At 55.2% G+C, this 16,963-nt stretch overlaps 1 protein-coding gene and 1 long non-coding RNA gene across 4 annotated transcripts; one reads left to right on the top strand and one right to left on the bottom strand.

Annotated features, from left to right (window-relative positions):
- Window positions 1-3,620: 3,620 nt before the first annotated feature.
- On the bottom strand, window positions 3,621-11,321 carry LOC134550855 (uncharacterized). Of its 3 annotated transcripts, none has more exons than XR_010080461.1 (6): window positions 9,312-11,321; window positions 8,287-8,386; window positions 7,386-7,511; window positions 6,250-6,378; window positions 6,104-6,171; window positions 3,621-3,759 (listed from the first exon to the last, which is right to left on the bottom strand). It is a non-coding gene; the product is annotated as an uncharacterized LOC134550855 (long non-coding RNA). The 3 variants fall into 3 exon arrangements; XR_010080460.1 differs by having other exon boundaries at window positions 6,250-6,329; window positions 9,312-11,320; XR_010080462.1 differs by lacking the exon at window positions 6,250-6,378 and having other exon boundaries at window positions 9,312-11,318.
- Window positions 11,322-15,351: 4,030 nt separating this feature from the next.
- Window positions 15,352-16,962, top strand: TBX10 (T-box transcription factor 10; the record flags this gene model as incomplete). The annotated part of the gene is made up of 7 exons (XM_063397377.1): window positions 15,352-15,719; window positions 15,792-15,893; window positions 15,960-16,131; window positions 16,221-16,376; window positions 16,444-16,511; window positions 16,596-16,624; window positions 16,739-16,962. Coding segments are annotated over 7 exons (1,119 nt in total), but the record flags the coding sequence as incomplete, so codon positions are not given.
- Window position 16,963: the final 1 nt, after the last annotated feature.

Here is a 16,963-nt window from a genome sequence, read left to right as displayed (position 1 = left end):
AGGAGAGGGCGGGGACCGGAGGGGGGAAAGTCCCCCCTCCGCCCCGACCCCTCCCCCGGGCCCCCCCTCCGGAGGGGGCCCGCCCCGACCCCCCCCCCAGGGACCCCCTCCTCCGGAGGGGGCCCTCCCTGCCTAACCTACCCCCACCCCGGGACCCCCTCCTAACGAGGGGGCCCCCCTAACCCCCGCCCCGGGACCCCCTCCTAACGAGGGGGCCCCCCTAACCCCGTCCCGCCCCCCGGGACACCCCAGTGTGATGTAGGGAGAGCCGGAGCCCCGGCGGTGTCGGGCCGTGTGTTTGACCGGAATGGGGACACCCGCCGGGCGGGGCTGTCCCCGTGTGGGGCTTCCAGGGAGGGAAGGGGCGCCGGCTGCGGCCCCGTGGGCTTTATTGTCCGGCACCCCGAGCCCCGCGGCTGCGGGGGAAAGAGAGAGGGGACAGAGAACGGGAATAGGGGGGCGGAGGGGCTGGTCGGGGTCAGGGAAGGGGGGCAGGTGAGGGGGTCGGGGTGTGCAGGACAGCACGGAGAGGGAAGGTGGGGTGGGGGGCAGCACGGGGGGAGGATGAGGATGGGGCGCAGGTGGGGGATCGAGGAGAAAAGAGGGAAGGGGAATAGGGGGAGGTGGAGTGGAAGGAAGGGTGAAGGAAGGAAAGGGAGAACTGAGGGCAGGTGGGGAGGAATTGGGGGGAAGGGGAGCGGGGTGAGGAGACAGGTGGGAGCCGGGGGGAAGGAAGGGTGGAGGAAGGAGGGTGAAGGTGGAGGAGTAGGGTAGGGCTGGGGGTGTAGGGGAATAAGGGAGGGGGGTAGGGGGGGAGCAGCCCGGGGGGGAGGGAGGGGAGGGCTAGGGGGGAGAGGGAGGGGGGGGCTTGGGGGGGGAGGGAGTAGGGGGTGGGGGAGGGGAGGAAGAGAGGGGAGAAAGGAGAGCTATAGAGAAAAAAAGATAAAGAGAAGTATAAAGAAAATAAATACAAAGATAAAGAAATAGAGAGCCCAGCCGGACAGCATCCTGCCCCACCAAGCGCCGACGGGCAAATGGCTCCAAAGTCGATTCCCGGGGTTTAAATCCCCCCCCGGCCCCGCCCCGCGCAGGCGCGCTGGGGCCCCGCGCACCTGTGCAGGCCCCGCCCCTCACACCTGGGCCGGCCCCGCCCCGCCCCGCCCGCGCCCGTAAATCCCGGCGGAGCCGCGCCCGCGCCGCTTTCTGCAGTGGAGGCTCAGCCCGGGATGCGGCGGGACCGGCGCTCGGAGCTGCGCACCGGGGGCTGCTGCCGGCGCCGCGCGGAGCTTGAGGCGCTGAGGTGGGGCCGGGAACGGGACCCGGGACCGAGACGTCGGCTCCGGGTCCTGCCCGTGCCTGCTGGGGGTCCTGGACCGAGCGGACTGCAGCTCCTGCAGCCGCAGGACCGGAGCGGGATTGGGGCAGGGATCAGAACCGGGATCGCCGCGGGCTGGAAGAGCCGCTCCGGGCCGGGCGCTGGGACCGAGCCCGGCGCTGCCGCTGCTGTTCCGCCGGTTGCGGCCGGCGCGGAGTTGGGGTCCCGCTGGGGCTCCGGGCAAACCCCGCTGCGGCCGCGGGGAGCCGGGGCTGTGCCGGTGCCGGGCCCGGCAGGAGAGCGGCGCTTCCCCGGAGCAGGCGCTGGATGCCGGCTGGAAGCGGCGGGGCCCGGGGACCGCCGGTACCGGCCCGGGACCCCCCGGCCGCCGCCGCTCCCTCAGCGCCGCCCGCCCCGCGGGGCGCCCCCTGGCGGGCACGGAGCGGCGGCGCCAGCGCAGCGCCCCCTGCCGGGCAGGGCCGGCCCCGCAGCGGCTCCTCCCGCCCGCGGAGCGCCCCGGGCCCGGCCCCGCCCCGAGCGCCCCGCGGCCCCTGCGCGGAGCCGCCCCGCGCCCGCCGCCGCTCCCCGGGCCCGCACCCCCGGGGGCTCCCGCCCGCCGCCCCCGGAACGAGCGCGGCCGCAGCGCCGCGGGCCGGAGGAGCCGCTCCGGGCCGGGCGCTGGGGCCGAGCCCGGCGCTGCCGCTGCTGCTCCGACCGTGCCCGGGGCGGGACCGGGGCTCGGGCCCCTCCTCTGACATACCTGTGGGGTAGCTTGCACTATCCAATGAAAAAACCTCTGGGTTTAAAAAGACAGTGAAAACTGTTTATTTCCAAAGCACAGGGTATTCTGAGCTGGAAAAAGCCACGAAGACCATCAAGTCAAATAACGGTAAGTGACTGGTTCATCTGGACACTGAACTCAGAATCCTGGTCTTTTCAACACTCTGCCCCAAGCACCTGAGCCAATCTCAGGTGAGGAGGAAAGTCCTGCCTGAGATGGGAATGGTTGCTGCCAGCAAGGGACTGCCAACAAATTAGCAAACTTTCTGCTAATGCTACTTTACACACCCCTGGAACGGCTCTTGGGCAGAACTGACTGGCATCTAACATGACAGCACAAAACTCTTCCCCTAACCTGAGTTCCTGTCTTTTCCAGCATTTCGCTGATGCCTGTGAAGGTGCTCAGCCCTGTCCCTTTCCAGGGAGAAAGGAGCAGCACAAGCCCTGAGGGTTCCCGTGCTCCGTGGCCAGAGTTCTTCTGGAGAGTGCCAGGGCTGCTCCTGCCTGCAGAGGGGCCTTTGCTGCAGGTCAGTGTTCCCAGCCTAAAATCAGGGTGGGGCTGAGGCCGGGGCTGCTGCTCTGCCCAGAGCTGCAGGGAGCCCTGGGGGACTCCTGCTCCTGCCAGGAACGTTCCTTGGTGCTCCCTCCGGGTGTCCCGGCTGGCCGGGAACGCGGGGCTGGAGGAGGCCGGAGCCCCGGGAAGGGAAGCAGCCCCTCCTGTCCTCGGTGTTGGCAGGGGAGGAGCTGTGCCTCAGTGTCCCGCCCGCGGCAGCAGCGGCCAAACACAGCCCGGGGAGGGGCGCTGGGATGCCCGGGCAGCGCCGGGATGGACACGGACCAAGGGCTGCCCGCGGCTCCTCGGCCCGGGGCTGCTCTCCACAGGCACCCGGAGATGCTGCAGCCCGGACAGAGCCCACTGACATCCCAAAAACACCCCCAGGAACAGCTGCAATGCCTGGGAATGTCGGCACGTTGGGTTTGCAGAGGAGCTCAGACAGCAATTCCCGGTGCCACCTCCTGGAGCTCCCAGGCACCCCCAGGTATGTCCCAGCCAGCTCCAGTCCCTTCCCTTCCAGCCTGGGGACATCCTCCAGCAGCAGGGCTAAAGCCAAGGGAATTTCCCTCCCAGAAACCGAATCCCAAGCAATGCCCTCAGAGATGCCTTAAAAGAAAAGGTCAGTCAGACAAATTCGTCTGGAATAAGGTTGGAGAGTCTCAGGGAGCCAGCTGGAGCTGCAGAACTGCTGGGAAGCTTTCCCAGGTGGGTCCCAGTGCAGGTGCCCTGAAGGCAGGGATGTGCAGCCCTTTCCTGAGGGAAAGGAACTCCCAGAGGCCCCTCCCGAGGCTCTGGAATGAGCTCAGCAGCTCCTGCAGGCAGAGATGTCCTCCCGTGGCACAGGGGCTGCCCCAGCACAGGGAGCGCGTCCAGCCAGCGCCGCCTCCTGCTGGAGAACATCAGCTGAGCCCAGCTCAGGGGTGGCACTGCTGAATCCCAGGGAGCTCTGCCAAGGGCCCCAGGGACACGGCTGGGATGAGGGTTAGAAACAGCAAATTCTATGGAACAGCAGCCTGTCCTTACCCCATCGTGCTGAGCTTCCTGGGGACTTCTGCTGGTTCCTGGCACAGCTGGTGTCCAATGGCAGCTCTGCATGGGAATATCCACACTGCAGGAGGCACTGGGAGGTTATTCCAGCAGGAATTCAGCAGGGAATTCAGGGCTATCACTATAATTCATCTCAACAGCAAAGCTGAACCCCAAATCTGGGCCCCACACTGGGAACAATCTTTGTGCTGCCCTGCCAGCCAAAGCCCCTGGGCTGGGAAATTTCAGCAACCAAATGGATGGAATTATTTAAATCCCAGCAACCAGCATTTTGTTCTCTATCTACTACCTATTTTTAAAACCCAAACCCACACAGGTTTTGTCTGTCTCATCCACTAATGTTAGTTCTGTTCCCTACAAATTATACCAGATATTTTCTCCAAAAACTTGTACAGATTATTTCAAGTTTTACCCCAAAGTCTTCCCTACCTGTCTACTACTAGTTATCTCATTTTTACCTCAAAATACTAATTCTCCATCCTGGAGAAAATATCAATTTCTACACCTAAAATTTTCATTACCTGTCCACAAGTGATTACCTCATGATGTTCATTCTCTTCCCTGGTTAATATTTCACATTGTCCCCCAAACAGTCCCTGTCTGTCACCTTCTGATTTCCTCATTTTTTTACAAGAAAGAATTCTTTCTCTACTCTAGAGATTACTAGAAGCTTTACTCCCAAAATTTTCCCTACCTGTCCAGTCCCTCTTTCCTCATTTCCACCTCAGTATTTTCACTCTTTACCCTACAGATATTTTCAATTTTTACCCCCTCCAGTTATTTCCCTACCTGTCCATAACTGATTAGCTCAGTTTACCCCATGAATGGCATTCTCTCTGCTACAGATCACCTCAGATTTTACCCCTGAAATTTTCTCTGCTTTCTACTTCTGAGTACTTCATTTTTACCTCAAAATATTAATTTTCTACCTTGGAGATTCCCTCAAGTTTTACCTCCCAAATTTACCCACCTGTCAACAGCAATTTTACCTCAGAATGTTCCTGTTCTTTCCAAGAGATAATCTCAGATTTTACCCCATCAATTTTCCCTACCTGCCCAATACTGATTACCCACGTCCTTTTTACCTCAAAATATTCACTCTTTCACCCACAGATTAACTCAGATTTTATTACCAAAGTGTCTATTTTGTCCCCTGTATACTAACTAGATTTTAAAACCAAAACCACATAGGTTGTGTCTGTCCTATCTCCAAATTCTGTCCTCTACCCATCACATCAGTTTCTCTCAAAAACACATAACCTTCATATAAGCTCAGGCTTTATCCCCCAAATTCTCCTAGCTGGTCCACTCCTGATGACCTCATGTTCATTCTACCTCAATGTTCATTCTCTGCCCTACAGATCTTCTCAAGTTTCACCCCCAAAATTTCCTCACCTACCCCCATCACCTGCCTCAGTTGATGTCAGTGTTCACTCTATCCTAGAGATTACCTCAAGGGTAACCCCACAAATTTTCCTTAACTATCCCCAATTTATTACCTCATTTTTACCTAAAATATTTATTCTCAACTGTTACATAATCTCAAGTTTTGCACCCCCCAAAATTCCCCTATTTGTCCACCACTGATTCCTTCATCTTTCCTTCATTATATTTATTTTCTACCATGTAGCTTCTCTCAAGATTTACCCCCCAAATTTTCCATCTGTCTACTAGTGATGACCTCATTTTTACCTCAAAATGTTCATTCTCTGCCCTACAGATTATTTCATACCATTTTTGCCCCCCAATTTTCCCCATCTGCCCACAACTGATTCCCTCACATTACCTCAGTATGTTCATGCTCTCCTCTAGAGACCAGCACAGATTTAACCCCAAAAGTTTCCCTCCATGCTCAATACTCATCACCTCATTTTTCCCTCTAAGTGTTTATTCTCTACTCTAGAGATTTTGCCAAGTTCTGTCTCCAAAATTTTCCTTACTTGTCTACTACCTCATTTTTGCTCCAAAATACTAATTCTGTCTCCTACAGATTATATCAAGTTTTACCCCCAATATTTTCCTTCTGGTACAATATTGATTAACTCTTTTCTACTCCAAATATTTTCACTCTTTGCTCCAAACATCACCTCAGCTTTTCCCTCAAAGATGCCCCCTCGCTCCCCTCCACATCCCCTCACATTTTCCTGCACAAACAGTTCTTGTGTCCCCTCTCAACTGCCTCAGGTTTTCAGCTAAAAATGTCACCCCTGTCCCTTCTAAGTTATCCCAGGCTTTCCCAGTTAGGAGCTGCAAGGAATTCAGGCAAATGACAGCAGGGAACAGCTGTAAATTCAAAGGCAGAAAGACAAGATCTACCAGGAAAGGGGAGAGGTTTCAGAAGACATTTCTGCAATTAATCATTAATAATTATTTCCAATTTCCCAGTGAGAAGAACATGAACTCACAGAGATTAAGGCCTGGCAGTCCCCTGCAGTGAGAGCTCAGTGCACATCCACAGAGGCAATTCCAGCATCTGAAAGAAAGGAAGGAAGAAGAAAAAGGTGATTTCTTCTGTTTCAAAGTTATTTCAAGTCCTCCAACCCAAACCAACCTTTGCTCTTGATCTTGGCTGGGTGAATCCTGAGCAGTGGGCACAGGTCTTGTCATTCATGCTGCTGTCAGTGATGCTTCCTGGGGGAAATGAGCTGATTGCCAAAGTTCACAGGAGAAAGCCTCTTCCCTGCAGGGATTTTGCTCCATCAATCCCACCTGCCCAGGCTGTTCCCTGTGGATGTTGCCAGGCTGGGGCAGCACAGGCAGACGCAGCTCTCAGCACTCCCTGCTCCAAACACAACTCGGGGCTCCTTTGCAAACTGCCTCTGCAGTGGGGTTTTCTCCAGGAGAGATCAAGGAATGGCTCATGGCAGGGTGGAGATTATCACAAAGGGAAGTGAAGGATAAATACTCCTGGAAGAGCCTTTGGGATCTGCTGGGCTGAATTGGGAAGGGGACATTCATTCCCTGCAGTGCAAATGCACAACAGCCTCCAGCACAAAGCAAACGCTGTCAGGTGGGCTCTGAAAGCACCACTCTGACAAACTTCACTGCCATTCTTCCTTTCAGGGACTGCTGCAATCCAACTCTGAAGCTGACAAGCCCCAAAGCTCTTTCTGCCTGCTCTGGAACAAAAGGATCCTCCAGGGATGGGGCCCATTCCCAGCAAACACTCCCAACACGGCCCAGAGGCACCCCTGGAGCTGTGTGTGGGGCTGGCAGGGGCTGCAGGAGGACACAGCCCCAGGGGTGGCAGTGGCAGTGACAGCAGCAATTCCCAGGCTCTGGTGGCACAGCAGGGACAAAGGCCAGCAATGCCCACGGGAGGTGCAGGTTTCATTCTGCTCCCTGCGCTGCCACAGCCTGGCAGGAAATCTCCAGGGGCACAGAAACTCTCAGGGTGCCCAAAATGCAGCATCTGTCCCCCTGATCCTGGGTGAACTCAGCGTGTGGGGCCAACCCCCACAGGCAAACCCTGCCCTGAGCTGGCTCAGGCTCAGACACTGCCCCAGCTCTCACCTGCAGCTGCTCCCGGGGCTGCCCCCACATTCCTGACAGGAGCCAAAGGCCCTTTGGGCAGGGCTCTCTCTGTGCCTCAGGCCTTGGGGACTGCAGGGAGCAGGGCAAGGACAGCCTGGAACCAGGGCAGAGCCCTCTGGCTTTGGGACACTCTGGGGACAGCTGGGCACTCACCCCACACCACGGGCAGGCCCAGGGGCCCTCCAGGGCAGGCCAGCAGGGCCAGAGCCTGCTGGGTTTGGCTGCTCAAACACCAAAGCTTTGGGCAAGGATGGGATGAGTTAAGTGGGTTTTCCTGTCCTGAAAGAGAGGAGAAAATGGAAATTAAGTCCACTCAAAGGCTCCTGGCTTTCCTACTTGTGTTCTGATTGCTCACTAGAGGGTTTTATCCATAAAAAGTGAGAGGTGACACCAAATACAAGTGCCACTTTTCAACCTTTCCCCTACTTTTTTCATACAAAAAAAAAGCTGATAAGCTGATTTTTTTCAAACAGCATTCTTTACCTAATTTGAACAGAACCATTTTCACTCCAGGCCCCACTTGTGAGTTATTCAATCCTTTGCCATCAGACTTTGGACAAAGGAAGAGAAGGATCTGTTCCACACGGTGCCATCCAACAGGGAACAGCCCTGGGCCAAACCCCAGCCTGGGCTGAGCTCGCTGCCTCACTGCCCCAGTCTGGATTCTGCCTCCAGCCCAGTCTGAGTTTTCCCCCATTTTCCATGTCCAGAGACAGGAAATTGTCCTGGTCAGGCTGGGAGACCTTCAACTGCACATTGATCTGGGGCTGTGACTGGGATTCCAGCAGGGAATTCAGGGTTTCACAAATCAAAATTGTTCCAGGGAGCAGCACTGACAAGGTTGGGAGCTGCTGCTTCACCACACGGTGTCAGCAGCAGAGAGAAAACACAAAATGTGTATCCAAAAACAAGGATAAAATGATTCCTCCTGCTTTTAGGGGGACCAGGGCTAATTCTGCCCTGCAGTGACAAAGAACTTCTCCCTCAGACCCCCAGACACCCCTCAAAAAGCCCAAGTGCAGCAGGGAAGGAAGGAAAGGCCCCTCTGCCTCACCTGCTGGGGACAGCCCAGGTCCTGCTGCTCCTGGGGACTGGGAATGTGTCCGGAGCCAAAAGCTCCTTCCCAGGCTGGAGGGCCTTTCCTAAAGCACCACCTGGGGAAAGCAAAGGGCTGTGCAAGACATGGAGTGGGAATTTACAATAATAATCAAACCATTATTGGGAAAGAGCAACGAGGGAAGCAACAATAATTCCAAGGCAGCAGGAGGGATGCTGAGCTTTAAAGGAGGTTTGAGTGAGGCAGCATCTCCTGGGAGCTCTGCAGCACAGCTCCAGCTCTGGGATTGCAGGAGCAGTGCAAACTCCCCCTGTCCAATCCCTGGATTTGCCTCCTGCCAGCACTCAGCACCTCGGGCAGGTTTGGCTCCAGGGCTCCAGTGCTGCTGCCTGAGGGATTGGGACAATGGGCATTAAACCCCTTCCCACAGGGCTGGCTCTGAGCCCTGCCTGGGGACAGCATTTGGCACCTCTGGCCTTGCAATGAAATCCCTTTCCATCCTTTTGAACAGACACTGAATGAACCCAGGGCACACAAATAAACCTTTCTCCATAAGGACAGCCCCAGGGAATACACAAATTTCCTATGCCTGGTCAAACAACCCAGCAGGCAGTTTTTGGGGACAGACTCCAGACTCTCATCTCTGGCTGTAAAACACTTGCAGAGGCTTAGGAGTTCATACAAGCTTGTCAGGATTGGGATATCTCATTTAAATTCCATTCCAATACTCAGGAATTGGAAGTGTCCTAAAGGCACTTCCACTCACACTTTAAGACCTCTACCACTGATCAATCTGGATGTTCTTTTGTCAGGAACACCCCACCTCTGCTTCTTTTGTCATCTTCATGCGGGAGATAAAATAAATGCGGACAAAAATTGAGAATGCAGCTTCCAAGTGAAGTTCCCTACTAGAAAATCACTCCAGTTCTAGGAAGCTACTGTGACACAGATGAATCAGAGGAACATCTTGGAAAAAAATGCACACCCCGCAGCAGCCAAAACGACCCCGTTTCTGATTTTACCTGGTCTCCAGGTGCCCGATCTCCAAGAGCCGTTCCCATTCCAGACAAGCCCGGGCAGCACTGTGGAAGTCCATGAGGCCGAGGAGTCAGCTTGGGACCGTGTTCTTTGCTGCAGAACCAGAAAGCAAGAGTTTCGATGGCCTTTGCGGTCCGTTCTGAACTGCATTCCAGAAACATCCTGCCGCTAATCCCGAACTTCCCCTTTCCTCCTTTTTCCCCACGGTCAGGGCAGCGCCTCCGAGTGCCGCAGGAATTCCCGGGGATCGCGGCCTGCGCTGCCGCGCGCCCCCACAGGGCGGCAGCGCTGAGACACGAAGGGGAAAGGGGGCGTGGCGTGGCCGGACTGCGCATGCGCGGTGTTCAAGGCCTCACTCCGCTCACCGCGCATGCGCGGACCGCTGAGGGCTGCAGTATCGCGCCCAGCCAGCAGGGGGCGCCACGTGCCCCTGGCGCTGAGCCCCGGGGGGAGCCGCTGGAAAAGGGGAGGTGCGGGGAGTTCAAGAGGGAAATACCGCACCAGGATAGATCCTAAGGAAATTGCAAGGCTTCCTCTTAGTGCTCCTCCAACCATTCGTGCATGGAAGTCCACGGTTTTCCCAGCACCTGCTGGAAAAACGAAAATATTACTCGTCTTTTGAGTGCTCCCGGTCCAGCCTGAGTGCTTGAGGAGTAAATACCTGCTCCCCATGTCCCAGGATGAGCTTTTCTAGGTAAAAGCACTAGGAATAAGAGTTGGGCTTTTTGTCACCTCGTTGTGCTTTAGATGTGCTTGTTCGTTCAGAGATAAAAGATAAATTCAGGCTCTGTCTTGCCGCTCACCAGGGAGAGATCAACAGCTCCTAAAATCCCGCTCTGTGACAGGTAGAATAAATAAACATTGATTTTTCTCCTGGATAACATTAATCATGGCTTGACAGAGTTACACCAGAGAGTAAACCAAGGGTAAGCACCGCAGGCTCCTGACACATGGATCCAAACCTAGAAATCATCATTATTAGATAAACCTCGGCTGAAGGGCTGCGTTTCATCCCCAGGACCTGACATCCCGTTCCAGATGTCCCAGAAGTGATGTGCCTGGTCTCCTGGTGCCATAATGAGGATTTAGAGCTGCTTTTCACCGCCCACGAGGAGATGCCGAAGGCGAGGTGGCGCCAGGACAGGGGGACGGTGCTGGAGATGTTACAGATAATGAAAATCGAGCGGTTTGGGGCTGAGTTCTCCCCAGGGAGCATCCACCTGGAAAGCTGCCCCTGTCAGAGAACTGACCTCGATTTCTTGATTAATCCAAGTTCAACCTCACTTTTTCTTACCCAACAACCCATCTTTGCTTGGTGTGAAGGATCCAAGACATAGAATGGAAATGAATTCAGTTAAAAAGTGGGGATTAGATTTCATCCCTGCAGAGAGGCTGGTGCTTGGTCTGTGCTCAGTGTGGAATATTCATCCCTGTCCTCCTGGGGTAAGGATCTCCCTTGTGGCACCTGCTTTCCTACTCAAATTCCACAAGATCCTTTTGCAAAAAGGCAGCAGAGGACCTTGCAACAGGCTGTCCCAGGATTCATCAAGATCAGCCTGGCCTTGGACACTTCCAGGGCTGGAACAGCCACAGCTGGTCTGGGCAACCTGTGCCAGGGCCTCAGCACCCTCACAGGGAAGGATTTCTTCCCTATACCCAATGCAAACATACCTGAAGAAATATTTTGGCTCCTCTTTCCTCCCAGCTGCAGCTGAAGCAGCTTTTCATATCCTGTGATATCTCAGGTGGAATTGGATGGAGCAACACGCTCAAGGCAGCCCAGGAGAGGATGTGCCATGTCCCAGTGAGACCCACGCACGGTCACACAGAATCCTGACATGGTCTGGGAACTGGTGACTTTGGAAGCAGCTCCTTAAGAAGAGACCTGCACTGATAAATCAACAACATTAGTGAAATAAATTCGGTTTCAGAAAGTTAAATGGAAAATTGAGGCTTGATCTCCTAGTTCTGTATACATATATAACATATATATAATTTTAATATTCTTTTACATATTAATAAACTTATATAAAATAATTTAAATATATCCATTTATTTTAATATATAAAGAAAATGTTTATGTATAGTTTCTTAATATATAAAAAGTATTTTTTCTTAGAAATACATAATTATATATCTACAAATTTATCTTTTGGACTATGAAACTGACCTACTGGCATCACAGGGAATTTAAAAGGATTGATGTAGGAAATCAAAATTCAGAAATTAGGAGACAGCCCAGGATTTGGAGAAGTGTTCCAACTGCAAACTGGAATAAAGAGAAAACCCTTCAGGAACTCTCCTGCTGCAAATTATTTTTACACTTCCTGGTGATGATTACAGTGTGAATTTAAGCCCTTGAGGCTCAAATTGACTCTTCAGCCTGTGCCCGGAGTGTACCTGCTCTGAATAAATCCTGCATTTCCCACGTGACTGTGTCACCCCGCCACCCTTCACCACCAGGCAGCAAGTGGAGAAATCCATGCCATTTTTCCATAAAAAACAGTTTAAAATAGATCAGATGAGTCAGAACCCCCAAACACATTGTTGTCTCCATCAGGGGAACCTGTGGTGACTCATTCAAATCCTGCAACAAGAGAGGATGAGTCCTGGGCTGAGATGACTCAAGTCCTGAAATCTGGAAGCAGGAATAATCAGAAAACTGCTGCTGGGGTGGAAAATCAGCCTTGCCTGGGTGGAAAGACACACACTGGAGAGGAGATGGTGAGGGAGGTCTGGACATCCAGAGGTTTGGAGGCATCGAAGGAGCTGGGTGCGTCCGAATACGAAGCCCAGAATTATGGAATCCTGGAATGGCTTGGGTTGGAAGGGATCCTGAAGCTGATCTCATTCCAACCCCTGCCATGGGGCACCTTCCACTATCCCAGGTTGCTCCAAGCCCCATCCAACCTGGCCTGGGACACCTGTGCCAGGGCCAGAGTTGTGGATGCTCTGTCCCTGGAAGGGATGATGTTTTGCAGGGGGGGAAGGAGAAGTTCTTATTTAGGGACAAATAAATACAATAACAAATACAATAACAAATACAATAACAAATACAATAACAAATACAATAACAAATACAATAACAAATACAATAACAAATACAATAACAAATACAATAACAAATACAATAACATCACACCTTAATTAGTGCTGCATTAATTTGACAACAGAGACCATTGAAGTAATTTCCAGTCAATTTGGGTCAATTAAAATGAGACCAGCATTCCTGATTGCAAGTTCAACCATGTGCAGCTTCAAGGAAAAACCACCCCCGCCTAATCCAATCTATAACTGTTCCCATCCAGCAAAAAATGGTCCCAAAACTACTTAACGTTCCACCCTTTAGGTAATGGCAGCTTGAGCCAAGATACTCACAGATCCTTGAGTTGAAGTCCTCAAGCCCCATCAGTCTGGCCAAATCCAGGAAGTTTTTCCTGTCCCGTCCTCTAACGTGGCTGGAAGATTTTAAGTTTTGCACCTTCCCCGCACGAGCAGTTGCCAAAGGGCCTCTGAAGCACCTGAAAACAGAATGAGCCTTCCCCAGAGGCCTTGCGATCCATCCCAAGGTTTCTCTCTTGGGTTTTAGGGATGGGATCCCCACGGCACATGGCAATGGATGCCTGCAGAGCTGGAGCGATGCCACTCGTGTACACAATGGGGTCAGGAGGAGTGAAACAAAATCAAAGTGGTTTGTTGAAGACTTAAGTTTGAAAGACTTTTAAAATTCTCCTCTATTTCTATATTATCTTTTAATTATACATAATTATGTTTGTATAATGTATCTTTTGTTTATTGTATATGGGAGGGGAAAAAAACTATTAAATAAAGGACATAATTAAGGAAATTATTGCTTCATCTTTGCAATTACCAATTTTCTTTTGCACTACACATGCCCTAGAGCAGATCCTAGAACCTGGAACTGTTTGGATTGGAAAGGACCCTAAAGACCATTCAGTCCCAGCCCCTGCCATAGGCATGGACACCTTTTACTAGACCAGGGTGCTTCAAGCTCTGGCCAACACAGCGTTGGACACTTCCAGGGTATAACTTTACCTGCTAAAATTCTCGTCTTCTTTTCTCAATTGGGGTTTAAAAAAATAAAGAAAAAAATTAAAAATTAATAAATAAAATACATAAAGAGCCAGCTGCTGCTCAGGTTACCCACTCTGACCTACAGATAAGTGTCTTTCTAGCTGAGAAATGAGTATTGTCACTTCCTGCCTTCTCACTTCCCTCTTGCCCCGCACCATGCTGGCTGTCCCTGTTCCCTGTGAAACAGGGTCAATTCCTCTCATCCCCTCACTGCCCTCCCAAGGAGCTTTTACTTCCCCATTCCAGCTGAGTCAGAGGCTCGTTGCAGGGAGTCATCTGACCATCTGCCAACACTCCTCTGCTTCACCTTGTTGGCCACCACAAACTCTGCAGCTCTGTCCAGCCTGTCCTGCACTCTGGGGCAACTATTCCCCATGGGAAAGGTTCACTATTTTCCTTTCTTGAAGTTTTTTCTGGCTCCCATTTGGGACCTAAAAAAGTTCATTTTGAAAAGCCATTTTGTATCCTATGCTTCAAAACGGGTTTAAGACACCCACCTGCAGCCATCTGCACCAGCCAGAGAATCCTGGAACGACTCGGGATGGAAGGACCTCAAAGCTCATCCAGGAGACCCAGGAGCTGTGGATGAGCCCTGGCAGGTCCCATCCTGCCCGGGGCTGAGCCCCCTCCATCCTCCTGCCCGCTGTCAGCCCTGCCTCTCTCACACCTGCTCATCTGGCGCTCGATACGGCCCCGCAGCCGGGCCCGGCTGACAGCGGGAGATGGATGGGGCTGAGCCGGCTCCGCGGGGCACAGACACGTGCGGGGGAGGCGGGGGGAACCAGGGACGTGGTTCCTCTCTGCTGCACATCAGTCCTGGCCCGGGTCCTGAGTGCTGCAGCTGCCTGGGCTGCCCCCCTGGCTGCCCCACAGGGCCCAGGGACACCGGGTCCCCTCTGTGTTACGATGGGCACTGGGAGGATTTAAGTGTCAAACCCAAGGCAGGACGGAAGGCTGAGCCCCAGCTGGGAGAAAATGTCCAGCTCTGTGCAGAGCAGGGAGGGAGTTCAGGCCAGTGCCACCATCACTGGAATACCAACAGGTACAGAAAGCCACCAGCATCTGCACAAGGACTTCCCCTGGTCCTCCAGACCCTCTCCCAGAGCCTCAGCATCCCTCATCCCTCTGGAATACACTCCATGGTGTGCTATGAGACGGTGTCCACAGCCCCAGTGCAGTTTGGAGGAGAGCAGGGGGGCTCTGGAGCAACCCCCCTGCTTTTCCCCTGTAACGCCCCATCCCAGTGTCCATCCCTCCCATAAAGAGAGCTCAGCCCCGCGGCACCTGCTTGTCCCCATCCATCTCCTCCTGTCACTGCAATGAGGGGCACGGGGGTCCCAGGCACCAGGGCAGAGACTGGACCCACCTTGGGGGGATTATGGGGAGGGGGCAGCTCGTTCCTCCCTCCAGAGCCGCAGGGGCTCTGCCGGAGCAGAGGATCTTTGCCAATGCCCCAACACCGCGGTTTGCAGTATCAGGTGGTGACGGCCGCCTTCAGAGAGGGGCTTTGCCTGGGGGAGCCCTCACCTCCCCCTGCTCAGATCTGTGATATGAAGGGACAAGGAGACCCTGAGAAAGATGTCCCTGCCCAGCCCGGGGCATCCCAAGTCCTGTTTAGGGACTGGTGGTGGTCCCAGCGGTGCCAGCGCTCGCCTCCCGTCCATCATCCCCACGTCAAGGCGCGAAGGCAGGCTGGGGAAGGGGGCTGTGCTCCAGCCCCCAAGGACCACCTCGGCTCCAGCCCCCGCCTCTCCAACCCCGAGCTGGGGCATAAAACCCCCGGCAGGCTGCAGGGACACTGCGGAACCGGCGCTGCACTAGAGGGGGCTTTGGCGGGGTCCCACTGCCACCATGCCAGGGAACGGAGCCACGGACACCTCCTGCCCTCCCACCACACCCATGGCAGGTAAAACGCACCCATGACAACACCCTCTGCACCCGGCGGTGGGGTCCTGCGGTGTTTTGGGGCGTGGCAGGGACGGGGATAAAACCCCACTGTGGTGGGGGACAGGACACCCTGATCCTGCCACCACCTCCACGGAGGGAGGGTGTGATGGGGTGGCCCTGCCCGGGGTCTGCTCCCCCCAGCCAACACCCCTTCAACCCTCCACAGCCTTCCTGGGGGGCCCGGGTGAGGGGTCTCTGAGCGCCCCCAGCCTCGGGTGGGCTGGCGAGGGGCCGGGGGCTGGCGGCAAGAACCGGCACGTGTGCCACGCTGCAGCTCGGCTGGAGATGGGCAGCCTCTGGGAGGAGTTCAACCGCCTGGGCACCGAGATGATCGTCACCAAGGCAGGCAGGTGGGAACTGGAGTGGCCTGGGGAGCTGCAAAGGTTGAGGGGCACCCCCTTCCCACCCCCCCCTCTGTGCAGGAGGATGTTTCCCACCTTTCAGGTGAAGCTGTCAGGGTTGGATCCGTTGGCCGACTACGTCCTGCTCATGGATTTCATCCCGCTGGATGACAAGAGATACAGGTGGGGATGGGGCAGTGGGGGCAGGGGACCCGGTCTGGGGGTGCTGAGCCTCTCCGTGCCCTGCAGATACGCCTTCCACAGCTCGTCCTGGCTGGCGGCGGGCCGGGCAGAGCCAGCGGCTCCCGGGCGCGTTCACTTCCACCCCGACTCCCCGGCCAAGGGAGCCCAGTGGATGCGGCAGATCGTGTCCTTCGACAAGCTCAAGCTGACCAACAACCTCCTGGATGACAATGGCCACGTGAGGCCCCCCCTGCAGGGTTGGTGATGGGGGGACACGATGTGTCCCAGCCCAGGGGGGTCGTGCCACCTCCTCTTTCCCACCCCTAGATCATCCTCAACTCCATGCACCGCTACCAGCCGCGCTTCCACGTCGTCTTTGTGGACCCACGGCACGACAGCGAGCGCTTTGCCCACCAGAACTTCAAGTCCTTCAGCTTCCCTGAGACCCAGTTCATGGCAGTGACCGCCTACCAGAACCACCGGGTGAGCACCAGCCAGGAGGAAATAGGGGTACCCACCCAGGGACCCCCTGACCGCTCTCCCTCCACAGATCACCCAGCTGAAGATCGCCAGCAACCCCTTCGCCAAGGGATTTCGGGACGGCGACCCCGAGCCGTGGTAAGGCACCCCTGCATGTCACCCCCACACCACGGTGGGGACATCGGGCCTCCCCCCTGAGCCCCCACCCCACCTCTCTTGCAGGTGTGGGGTGCCCGCAGGGTCCCTGCTGGGTGCTGTGCCGCGCGCCCGGGCCACCCCGCTGCCCCCGCGCCCCGAGAAGCAGGAGAAAGGTAGGGGGGCTGCAGGGGGAGCTGAGCCCCTGCTGCTGCCTCTCCCTGCTGCAGGGGCTGCACGCAGCCATGGGGCTCTGGCTGCTGCCCCCCAACAATCAGCAGCACCCCCCAGTTTCCCCGAGCTCTCTGCACCCACCTTCCAGCCCCTCACCTGCCCCCCTGGTGTCTATGTGGGAGCCAAACCCCGCACCCTGCCCTACCCCCTGCCTGCCTTCCCCCCGCTCAGTACCTACAGCCCCACCGCAGCCCCCAGCTTTGGCTACAGCCAGCAGTGAC

The sequence above is a fragment of the Prinia subflava genome, chromosome 5, assembly GCF_021018805.1.
Source record: "Prinia subflava isolate CZ2003 ecotype Zambia chromosome 5, Cam_Psub_1.2, whole genome shotgun sequence".
In the NCBI taxonomy this organism is placed as follows: Eukaryota; Metazoa; Chordata; class Aves; order Passeriformes; family Cisticolidae; genus Prinia; species Prinia subflava.
This window is presented reverse-complemented; position numbering and strand designations above follow the sequence as displayed.